The sequence below is a fragment of the Somniosus microcephalus genome, chromosome 12 (assembly GCF_052327205.1).
Source record: "Somniosus microcephalus isolate GS21.2 chromosome 12, FLI_Smic_1.0, whole genome shotgun sequence".
In the NCBI taxonomy this organism is placed as follows: Eukaryota; Metazoa; Chordata; class Chondrichthyes; order Squaliformes; family Somniosidae; genus Somniosus; species Somniosus microcephalus.
The window spans coordinates 13,637,784-13,650,125 of record NC_140998.1 but is presented as its reverse complement, the minus strand read 5'-3'; the positions used below and the strand labels follow the sequence as shown (position 1 = coordinate 13,650,125).

General features: G+C 48.8%; 1 protein-coding gene across 2 annotated transcripts in view; it reads right to left on the bottom strand.

The window, feature by feature from the left end:
* LOC147109033 (HHIP-like protein 1) overlaps positions 1–12,342 on the bottom strand; it is a 78,474-nt gene that overhangs the window by 25,147 nt on the left and 40,985 nt on the right. For both annotated transcript variants that reach the window (XM_086002595.1, XM_086002594.1), the window contains exon 4: positions 4,191–4,519. In XM_086002595.1, coding sequence (XP_085858721.1) covers positions 4,191–4,519 — 329 coding nt within the window. The remainder of the gene's footprint in view (positions 1–4,190; positions 4,520–12,342) is intronic.

Below are 12,342 nucleotides of genomic sequence, written 5' to 3'. Positions count from 1 at the left end.
TCAATTTTTCACTCGAATCAGTTAGCACCTATATTATTATACTATACAAAGGGTCTGCTACTCCCCCATAATATAAATAGGCCTGCCATTCCTTATAATGTACAAATGGCTGCTCTTTCCTAACATTTTATAATGCCAGTTGTGGGCTAACTCTTTGAATCTATAATTCAAGTTAAATTAGTAAGCATTTAGATTTTCATGGGTTAAGCAAGCACATCCAGCATGGATTGGTTAAAGGCAAGTCATATTTGACAGGTTTAATAGAGTCGTTTTAAGAACTGGATCGATAAAGGGAATGCAATAACATGGTGTATATGGATTTTCCGATAACATTTGAGAATGTGTCTCACAATAAACTTGTTAGAAAATTCAATCTTATAGTTTGAGGAAATGTAGCAGCACTGATAGAAATTTGGTTGATGGAGTTAGAGTGTTGCTCGGATTGGAGAAGGCTTGGAAGGGTTGGAAATGCTGTACCCCAGGGGTCAGTGCTGGGTCCACTTTCGTTCTCAGTATATTAAGGGATATGGGGATAGTGCGGGAAGGTGGAGTTGAGGTAGAAGATCAGCCATGATCTTATTGAGAATGGCGGAGCAGGCTCGAGGGGCCAAATGGCCGACTCCTGCTCCTATTTCTTATATTCTTATATTGTGTCTTATATAGGGAACACAATTTTGAAATTTGCAATGACGCATAAGTAGGGGATTTACAGCAAAAAGGAGCCATAAGATACTTCAATAGACAGGTTAGCAGAATGGGGAGGTGGTATTAATGTGAATAAGTAAGACTGTACATTGTTGGAGAAGAATCAGGCAATGGCAACATATTTACAATGAATGACAATGAAGGATGTGGATGAATAGACGGACCATGGCATTCAAATATATAATTCCTTGAAAGTGTGATTGCAGGTCGACTGTGATTGGGTTTTATAAATAGGAGGCATAGAGTACAAGACTAAAACAGTAATGATGAACTTATACCTAACATTGGTTAGGCCACAGTTAAACACAGTGAAAGTACTGTGTGTAGTTTTGAAGACACCACTATACAAAGGACAGTAAAGCCCTGTACAGCGTAGATTCACCAGGAGGACGCCAGTGATGGGAAACTAAAGTTATGAGGAGAGATCTTGAGACCATTTCCATTGGAGGAGGGAAGGCCAAGAGGAGATTTAATAGAAGTTTTAAAACTTGTTTAAAGTTTTGATAAAGTGAATGAGAAAGGCTATTTCCTCTGATTGGGAGGTCAGCATTGAGGGGTCATCGATTTAAATTGCTCATTGACAGAGTGAGGTTTTGATTTCTTTGCACAGGTTGTTGGAGCATGGAATGCTTTGCCACAGGGAGTGATTGAGGCAGACCATTGCATCTTTTAAGAGAAAACTGAATAACTATTTGACGCAGGTTATGGGGAGAGTGCAGGGCAGTGCTTATGGATTGTGCGAGTAAAGTGTCGGCACAGACAATGGCCCGAATGGCCTCCTTCTGTGCTGTAAACTTCCATGGTTTCTAAAAAACACACAGGGACTGCTTTCGCTGTAATATCCACACGAGCTGCTATTCCCCAATAACATACCGAGGGACTGCTGTTCCCTATATTAACAGGGCCTCCTATTCCCTATACTATACAGTTTTGGTCTCTTTAATTAAGGAGGGATGCACTTGCATTGGAGGCAGTCCTGTGAAGGTTCACTGGATTGATTCTTGGAATAAAGGGGTTGTCTTATGAGGAAAGGTTGAGCAGGTTGGGCCTATATTCATTGGAGTTTAGAAGAATGAGAGGTGATCTTATTGAAACATGCAAGATTCTGAGGGGGATTGACAGGGTAGATGCTGAGAGGATGTTTCCCCTCGTGGGGGAATCTAGAACTAGGGGGCATAGGTTCAGAATAAGGGGTCGCCCTTTTAAGATGGAAATGAGGAGGAATTTCTTCTCTCTGAGGTCATGAATCTTTGGAATTCTCTACCCCAGAGAGCTGTGGAGGCGGAGTCATTAAATATATTCAAGGCGGAGATTGACATATTTTTGACTACAGGGGTGTCAAGGGTATTGGGGAATGGGCGGGAAAGTGGAGTTAAGGCCAAGATCAGATCAGCCATGATCTCCTTGAATGGCGGAGCAGGCTCGAGGGGCCGAATGGTCTACTCCTGCTCCTCGTCTTTTGCACTCGCGTGCTGGGCTCCACTATCATTGAGGATGGGGATGTTCATGGGGCGTCCTCCTCCCGTTAGTTGTTTAATTGTCCACCACCATTCATGACTGAATGTGGCAGGACTGCAGAGCTTTGATCTGTTCCATTGCTTGTGGGATCGCTTAGCCCTGTCTATAGCATGCTGCTTCTGCTTTTTAGCATGCATGTAGTCCTGTGTTTCAGCTTCCCCAGGTTGGCACCTCATTTTTAGGTACACCTGGTGCTGCTCCCTGCATGCTCTTCTACTTGTTGAACCAGGATTGGTCCCCTGGCTTGATTGTAATGGTAGAGTGAGGGATATGCTGGGCCATGAGGTTACAGGTTGTGGTGGAATACAATTCTGCTGCTGCTGATGGTCCACAGCGCCTCATGGATGCCCAGTTTTGAGCTGCTAGATCTGTTCTGAATCTATCTCATTTAGTACGGTGGTAGTGCCACACAACACGAAGATGGGACTTTGTCTTCACAAGGACAGTGCGGTGGTCACTGCTACCAGTACTGTCATGGACAGATGCATCTGCGACAGGTAGATTGGTGAGGACGAGGTCAAGTAGGTTTTTCCCTCGTGTTGGTTTACTCACCACCTGTCGCAGGCCTAGACTGGCAGCTACGTCCTTCAGAACTCGGCCAGCTCAGTCAGTAGTGGTGCTACCGAGCCACTCTTGGAGATGGACATTGAAGTCCCCCACCCAGAGTACATTCTGTGCCCTTGCTGCCCTCAGTGCTTCTTCCAAGTGTTGCTCAACATGGAGGAGTACTGATTCATCAGCTGAGGGAGGGCGGTAGGTGGTAATCAGCAGGAGGTTTCCTTACCCATGCTTGACTTGAAGCCATGAGATTTCATGGGGTCTGGAGTCAATGTTGAGGGCTCCCACGGCCACTCCTTCCCAACTGTATCCCACTGTGCCACCACCCCTGCCGGTGGGACAGGACATACCCAGGGATGGTGATGGAGGAGTCTGGGACATTGGCTGAAAGGTATGATTCTGTGAGTATGATTATGTCAGGCTGTTGCTTGACTAGTCTGTGGGACAGCTCTCCCAATTTTGGCACAAGTCCCCAGATGTTAGCGAGGAGGACTTTGCAGGGTCGCCTGGGCTGGGTTTGCCGTTGTCATGTCCTAAGTCGGTACCAAGGTCGATGCCGGGTGGTCCATCCGGTTTTGTCCTTATTATTGTTTTCTGTAGCGGTTTGTTACAACTGAGTGGTTTGCTCGGCCATTTCAGAGGGCAGTTAAGAGTCAACCGCATTGCTGTGGGCCTGGAGTCACGCATAGGCCAGACCGGGTAAGGATACCTGTATATTATAGGGAATAGCCATAGGGAATAACCACAGGAAATAACCATAGGGAATAGCCACCAGGAATAACCATAGGGAATAGCCACATGGAATAACCGTAGGGAATAGCCATAGGGATGGCTAAACCCTATTAGATGTGCTGCCCTTCTATAATACATTCACTATAATTTCCTCTGTAAAGCACCTTGGTACATTGCTCCATGCTCAAGGTGCTAACTATACACAGGCGTTGCCATTATACGCAGGGTCCATTATTTTTTATAAATACTCACAAAATCTGACATGTTCATTATTTACTATGGGGTTGTTTTGACAAAGTTGCTGCATCAAATTATTCCCTGTGATAAAAGGCTCAAATACTAGGGAGAAGAAGTTAAAAAGGAGGAAAGTCAGGCAAAATCTTTCCACCCAAAAGGTAATGGAGTTGTGGAATGAATTATTAGCAAAGCACAGTGTAGGGAACAGCTTTGATAAAATGGAAAACATTGCAAGTGTTGAATGGGTGAAATCAAAACAGAAATTACTGGAAATATAAAGCAGATCTGTCAGCGTCTGTGAAGAGAAACATTTGGGCTGCAGAACCTTCGCGAGAACTGAAAGACATAGAGTAGAAACAGGATCGCAAAGATCTGGATGATGCCAAGGTTTGTGTGGCTGTTAGGACCTTAGATGAGCATTAAAAAAAATAGTTTCTCACTCAGCGAGGAATTTGCACAGAGCTTCTTGTCGTAGCATGAAAACCCTTCTCTCGCTTTCCAGCCATAGTTTTTCCCTTTCTCAATAATGTCCACTTCCTCAAACTTGTTCTGTCCCACATCTCCACAGAAGATCCTTCCTTTGCCGTCCTTTGTTTGAGGGTCACCGCGATCCACGGAGCATCGCCACATATTCCGTACGCCGTAGGCATAAACCTCCGGCCGTGCTTCCGGGTCCCGGACGAACGGATTGTCTGGTGGAATCTTATAAAGAGGACCACGATTATTATTGTTGACATCAATCCGAAGCACTTTGCCCAGTAAGGCTGACCTGGAGAGGGGGGGGGGGGGGTGGTGGAGACAGAGATTACTTTGCAACTGTGACAAGTAACACTTTGCATTTCAAATTTGACATTGCTTGTTCATTCTGTAATATGTTCTTTAGGGTTGGGAAGGCGGAATCTCTTATTTACCAGCATCAATGGGCATCAAAGAGATAAAACAATAGCAGAGAAAAAGGTTAATTTGAAGGAGGGAATCCTGGAAGGACCACACCATTATTTAAGCAAGGAGGGAAGGTCTGGGTAAAAAGTTTTCAATAAAGACACGGTAGGCGGGATTTCCTGAACTATTTCTGCAGCCTTAGTGGCAGTAATGGGGCGGGAAATTGGGCAGAAAATTGTTAAATTGGATCCAGCCCCATTTTTGCCTCTGACATATTTTCCAGTGTCACTTCCATATTTAGGTGGGTGCATTTAAATAAATGAATAATCATAGAGTGACATCCTGCATTGTATTTGTTGACATTACCATCTTGCCTCACCCACTCCTGCCCCCTGCCTCAGTCCCTATGCTACAGAAACCTTCCTCCATGCCTTTGTCACCTTCAGACTTGCTTATGCCAAGGCTCTCCTGGCCGGCCTTCTACTTTCCACCTTCCGTAAACTTCAGCCCAAAACTCTGCTGTCCAATACCCGAATCCGCAGCAAGTCCCACTCGCACATCAAGATTCAAGATTCAAGATCATTTTATTGCCATATGTAACTAGTACAATGGAATGCTTACTCCCCACTCACTCCCACAATACAAGCATATAATATAAAAGCAAAAAATAAAAACAAGTACAAATAAAAACAATAAGCAAATAAGCAGAAAGTATAGCAATAACAGTCCAAGTTGCAGGATATGATGAATAGTGCAAAAAAGCCTCAATTACCACTGGAAATAATAGTAATGTAATATGATAAATATATGGTAATATAAGTATAATATATATATTTACATAAACATATAACTATAATATATGGGGCAGTGCAATTAGCAGTTCAGTAGGCGCACTGCCTGTGGATAGAAACTGTTCTTAAGCCTGCTGGTCCTGGTTCGGGTGCTGCGGTACCGACGTCCGGACCACAGGAGGGAGAACAGTTTGTGCCCAGGGTGATTGGGGTCCTGGATGATGGAGCGGGCCTTGTTCCGGCACCTGGTCTGGAAGATCTCCTCGATGGACGGAAGTGCGCACCCGATGATCTTTTCTGCCGTATTCACAACTCTCTGGATGGCTTTCTTGTTCTGTGCAGTGGTGTTACCATAGCACACATTGACACCACTCATCAGGACACTCTCTATGGTGCCGCGGTAAAAGTTCACAAGCCACTGTGTGCTTATGCCGCATTTCCTCAGGCACCGTAGAGGGTAAAGGCGCTGGTGTGCCTTCTTCAGCATAGCCTCAGTATTATGGTTCCAGGCCAGGTCATCAGAGATCTGCAGTCCCAGGAATCGGAAGCAACTGACGACTTCCACTGGTGTCCCGTCTATGCTGATGGGGCGATGGTTCCTGTCCCTGTCCTCACGTACTTAATATGGAGCCGGGAGGAGCACGTGTCCAATTTAAAATTCACATTGGGCAGGATTTTCATTGGGCCGTGGAGGTGGGATTGGAGGCGTGTGGGGGGTTAAAATCCTGAAATCAGGGTGCACGAACCCATTCCGCCCCCAACCCGCCTCCATGCCAGTTTCAAAGGAGGCGGATACCCAACCCGCACTGGGAGCCGCCTCCCCGAGGCGGGAAGGGGATTAGTGCCAATTAACTGCCTGTTAACAAGTAGCTAACAGGCAGTTTTTAGCCTAATCCCTATTTTCATTGGTGAAATGTGGGATTCCTGACGGCTCCAAACCACAGCAAGTTAGCGAGGCGGGCCATCGGGATGAAGGGCTTGGAGGGTTCGAGATGTTCGGTGTTCAGGTGAGTGATAGGTGCATGAGTGCAGAGGTAAGTGTGTTTGGTGTGTGTAAAGTGTTTAAAGAAGTTTTACTTACCTTTACTTACCTTTACAGCCTTCCTTCCTTCAGGTCTCAGGAGTCCCTCATCTCACCGGCACAGAAAGCAGAATGGCCGCCAGGTGTCAAAAATTGCAGCATTCAGCTTTCTGTTCTGGAGAGATCTCTAAATCAGCCTGAGAGGAAGGAATTAACTTAGTGTACAGATTGTCAGTGTTTGATAGCTTCAAAGAGCTGTCAAACGCTGATATTTCATCTGTCAAAAGGTCTTGACAGATGAAATATCAATCTGTGACGTCACCTGTTGCCGGGTGGCCCTTAATTGGCCTGCTGAGCCCGCTGGGGTCAATCAAGTCAAAATCGCATGGGTTGGCTACAACTCGATGGAGGCGGGACTACAACCCCGACAGTTGTAGTCCCGCCTCCTACCCACCTCCTCAATGAAAATCCAGCCCATTGTGTTCAAATCCCTTCACGGCCTCGTACGTCTCTATCTCCATTCCTCTGACTCGGGCCTTTCTTCCCCCCTTCGACCCATCATTGGGGCCATGCTTTCAGTTGCCTCTTCCCTCCCTAAAGCCCACCTTAAAACCCACCTTGATTACCAAGTCTTTGGTCACCCCTGGTAATATTTTTTTTATCTCAGTGGTCAGACATGTCTGATTACACCGCTGTGAAGCACCTTGGGTTGTTTTTCTATGTTACAGACACCGTACAATGCAAGCTGGTGGTGTTGTTGCTGTCAAATCTGGACCTTCGCATGTAGCATTGCTAGGAAAGGCCCAACACTTCCGAACGTTTAAACCTCCACAGAGGTGAGCACAATAAATTCAGGGGCCATCCAGCACAGCAGGTTCATTCATGTAAACCGAGATTCCAAAATATTTTTCTTTGGTGAGTCTACCTGTCCTATTTAATCTGCTGCAGGTGTCCGACTCCAGCCGCAGTAGTCGTACCCCCCCACCACCCCACAACCCCTCACCTCCCCCCTCCAACAACCCCCCACCCAACAGTGAGCTCCCCAGCGCCGGTGGCAATCCTGTTGGGAGCTTGCCAAAAAAAATTTAAATAAGGCTGGCCCTATAAACGTCACTGGAGTCAGTGGTGGGTCAGTGGGTCAGACAGAAGTCCCTCCTTGTTGATAGGCAAGAGCTCTTTGGTAATGATAAATAATATTGCAGAGTTCATTATGGTTTGGTGAAAGAGAGAAACAAGTTAGGTTAGAATTTTCTAAGTTTTTGATTCTCACTATAAACCCACCCAATGGCCTGATGAAGTAGTCTGCAGAGTCAATAATTGTATAGAAAGAAAGACTTGCATTTCTATAGCGCCTTTCACAACCACCGGACGTCTCAAAGTGCTTTACAGCCAATGAAGTACTTTTGGAGTGTAGTCACTGTTGTAATGTGGGAAACGCAGCAGCCAAGTTGCGCACAGCAAGCTCCCACAAACAGCAATGTGATAATGACCAGATCATCTGTTTTTATTATGCTGGTTGAGGGGTAAATATTGGCCCCAGGACACCACGGAGAACGCCCCCTCCTCTTCTTTGAAATAGTGGCCATGGAATCTTTTACGTCCACCTGAGAGGGCAGACGGGGCCTCGGTTTAACGTCTCATCCGAAAGACGGCACCTCCGACAGTGCAGCATTCCCTCAGCACTGCACTGGAGCGTCTGCCGAGATTTATGTGGTGTGGAGATGCCGGTGTTGGACTGGGGTGGACAAATGTAAGAAGTCACACAACACCAGGTTATAGTCCAACAGCTTTATTTGAAATCACAAGCTTTCGGAGCGCTGCTCCTTCATCAGGTGAAGTGGAGAGATGCATAAAGACACAGCTTATATAGTCAGAGAATAATGCCAGATGATTACAGGTAATCTTTCTAACTGCCATTTATCACACCTCGGCAGAGAGATAATCACAGCAATCAAAGGTGTGAATGGTGTCCAAACAGGTCAGTCAGGAAAACATTACATCAAAGAACAATGAGGTGGGGTCACAAGGGGTCAAATGTTGCAGATGCTGGGGTCTGTATGAAAAACAAAAAAACAGACAAAAAACATTTTTTTTGCTGGAAATCACAGCAGGTCCGGCCGCATCTGTGTAGAGAGAAGCTGCTGTGATTTCCAGCAACAACAAAAAAAATGTTTTTTGTCTGTTTTTTTGTTTTTCATACAGACCCCAGCATCTGGAATATTTGACCCCTTGTGACCCCACCTCATTGTTCTTTGATGTAATGTTTTCCTGACTGACCTGTTTGGACACCATTCACACCTTTGATTGCTGTGATTATCTCTCTGCCGAGGTGTGATAAATGGCAGTTGGCAAGTGTGGTAAACCACTGTTTGTATTCCACTGTGTACATGCCTGGACATGCCTCGGCTGACTCCTCCCACAAGTCCTAGTATAAAGGTGATTGCTCCCCAGCCCTTTGTATTCTGGACCGGTCGACCACTCGAGGCAGACCTTCATTCATTTGTTAATAAAAGCCTTTAGTTACTCTCTTAACTCTCAGTCTTTTATGAGTAATTGATAGCGCATCAATTTTATTAACAAAATTTTTATAATGGAGAAGATCCTCACACCAGCATGCCTGGACTTAGATCATCGGGAGGCGGACTCATCCACCAAGTTTACTCACTGGCTTAAGTGTTTCGAAAAATTCCTGACCGCCTCCGCAGCAATCAAATCGGACGAGGACAAACTGGATGTCCTGACCTCCAAAGTGAACCACCGAGTGTACTCGGTCATCCAAGACGCGACCTCATACGCGGACGCTATCAAGCTCCTCAAGGACCAGTACACGCGCCCAGTGAACGAAGTGTACGCCAGGCAACTTCTGGGGAGTCGTAAACAACAACCTGGGGAATCGACCGTGGAATACCTTCAGGCACTGTCTGTGCTTGGCCGGGCCTGTGGTTGTAAGGATGTAAAGGCCGCTGTGTACACAGAGGAACTTATCCGGGACGCTTTTGTAGCGGGCCACAGATCCAATTACACCCGACAGCGACTGTTGGAGCAGAGTGACCTCGACCTCAACAAGGCCTCTGAACTCGCACTATCATTGGATGCAGCCTACCGGGGCATGGATGCCTACTCCTCTGCACCGTGGACGCTGCGGGGAATGACAGCCTGGGACACGGTAGGACCGCCTCATAGCGCCGTGCCACCCCAGCCACATCCCAGCAACGGCCCAACTACCGCAGCAGTGTCCCAAGGCCAGACAGCAGTGCCCCAAGGCCAGAAATGCTACTTCTGTGGCCAGGCAAAACACCCCAGAGCGCGCTGCCCGGCGAAAAACGCGATCTGCTCGGGCTGCGGGAAGAAGGGACACTACGCTAGCATCTGCAGGGCCAAAGCCACCCCGAACCCCAGCAGCGCCGCGTGTGGGCCATGCGGGCTGCCATCTTGGGCCTCCCCGGCCATGTGCGAACCACCGGTACAGCAGCCATTTTGGACGCCTCCAGCCACATGGGGATCATGGACGCCGCCATCTTGGATGACAGCCGGAACGCAGCAGGCCCCCAACACCGCCTCATCTGATACCCGCAGCGACACACCGACCCCTACGCTGGCATCCGTTACACTGGACCAAGCGAGACCGCACCAGCTGGCCAGTTCCACAATGGACATTAAGGTAAATGGTCACGATACAATCTGCCTTTTTGACTCTGGGAGCACGGAGAGCTTCATCCACCCCGACACGGTGCGGCGTTGCTCTCTCCCAGTCCTGCCTGCGCACCAGTGGATTTCTATGGCCTCCGAGTCCCAGTCGGCGGACATCGGCGGCTACTGCGTGGTGACACTCGTAGTAGACGGGACTGTGTACGATCATTTTAAACTTCTGGTCCTGCCCGACCTCTGCGCTGCCATCCTGCTGGGGTTAGATTTTCAGTGCCACCTTAAAAGTGTTACGATGGCGTACAGTGGACCCCTACCCCCACTCACAGTCCGCAGCCAGCAGCTTCCAAATTGCCCGCCGCGCACCAGGTGCAACCTCTCCACACTCAGAGTCACCCCCCCCCCACTGTTTGCTAACCTCACCCCCGACTGTAAGCCCATCGCCACAAAGAGCAGGCGATACAGTGCCGGGGACAGGGTTTTCATTAAAACTGAAGTGGAGCGGCTCCTGAAGGAAGGGATTATTGAGGGCAGCACCAGCCCCTGGTGAGCCCAGGTTGTGGTCATTAAGACCGGCGAGAAGCAGCGCCTGGTCATCGACTACAGCCAGACAATAAATCGCTACACCCTGCTGGACGCCTACCCACTCCCCCGCATAGCTGATATGGTCAACCAGATCGCGCAGTACCGCGTCTTCTCGACCATTGACCTGAAATCAGCGTACCACCAGCTCCCTATCTGCCCTGTGGACCGCCAGTATACTGCCTTTGAGGCAAACGGCCGCCTCTATCACTTCCTTAGGGTTCCCTTTGGCGTCACCAATGGGGTCTCCGTCTTCCAAAGGGAGATGGACCGGATGGTAGATCAAAATGCGTTGCAGGCCACTTTCCCATATCTGGACAATGTGACCATCTGCGGCCGTGACTTGCAGGACCATGACGCAAACCTCGAAAAATTCCTCCGCACCGCCCAACTCCTGAACCTGACATATAACAAGGAGAAGTGCATATTCCGCACAAACCGCCTCGCCATCCTTGGCTGTGTTGTGGAACACGGAGTCATCGGCCCCGACCCCGACCGGATGCATCCCCTTATGGAACTCCCACTGCCCCACTGCCTCAAGGCCCTGAAGAGGTGCCTAGGGTTTTTCTCCTATTACGCCCAGTGGGTCCCCTACTATGCGGATAAGGCCCGTCCGCTGATCAAGTCCACCTCTTTTCCCTTGACGGCAGAGGCCCGCTTAGCCTTCCACCGTATCAAGGAGGACATTGCCAAAGCCACCATGCACGCAGTGGACGAATCCATCCCCTTCCAGGTGGAAAGCGACGCGTCCGACTTTGCCCTGGCCGCTACCCTCAATCAGGCGGGGAGACCCGTGGCCTTCTTTTCACGAACCCTCCAAGGCCCGGAGACCAGACACTCCGCTGTTGAGAAGGAGGCCCAGGCGATTGTGGAGGCTGTGCGTCATTGGAGGCACTACCTGGCCGGGGAAACGATTTACCCTGCTCACTGACCAGCGTTCAGTTGCTTTCATGTTTAACAACAAGCAGAGGGGCAAAATCAAAAATGACAAGATCTTGAGGTGGAGAATCGAACTTTCCACCTACAATTACGAGATCTTGTACCGGCCCGGGAAGCTCAATGAACCCCCGGATGCGCTATCGAGTGGCACCTGCGCCAGCGTGCAGATCGATAGACTGCGGGCCCTCCACAATGACCTCTGCCACCCGGGGGTCACCAGGTTCTTCCACTTCATCAAGGCCCGCAACCTGCCTTACTCTATTGAGGAGGTCAGGACCATGACCAGGAACTGCCAAGTCTGCGCTGAGTGCAAACCGCACTTTTATAGACCAGACAGGGCCCACCTGATAAAAGCCACTCGCCCCTTCGAGCGCCTGAGCGTTGATTTTAAAGGGCCTCTCCCCTCCTCCGACCGCAATGTGTACTTCCTCAATATTATTGATGAGTACTCCCGTTTCCCGTTCGCCATCCCCTGCCCGGACATGACCAGTGCCACGGTCATTAAATGTCTGAACGACCTCTTCACCCTGTTTGGTTTCCCCAGCTATATCCATAGCGACCGGGGCTCATCGTTTATGAGTGACGAACTCCGTCAGTACCTGCTAACTAGGGGTATTGCCACAAGCAGGACCACCAGTTACAACCCCCGGGGGAATGGACAGGTGGAAAGAGAAAATGCGACAGTTTGGAAGGCCGCCCTGTTAGCCTTAAAGTCTAGGGGCCTTCCAACCT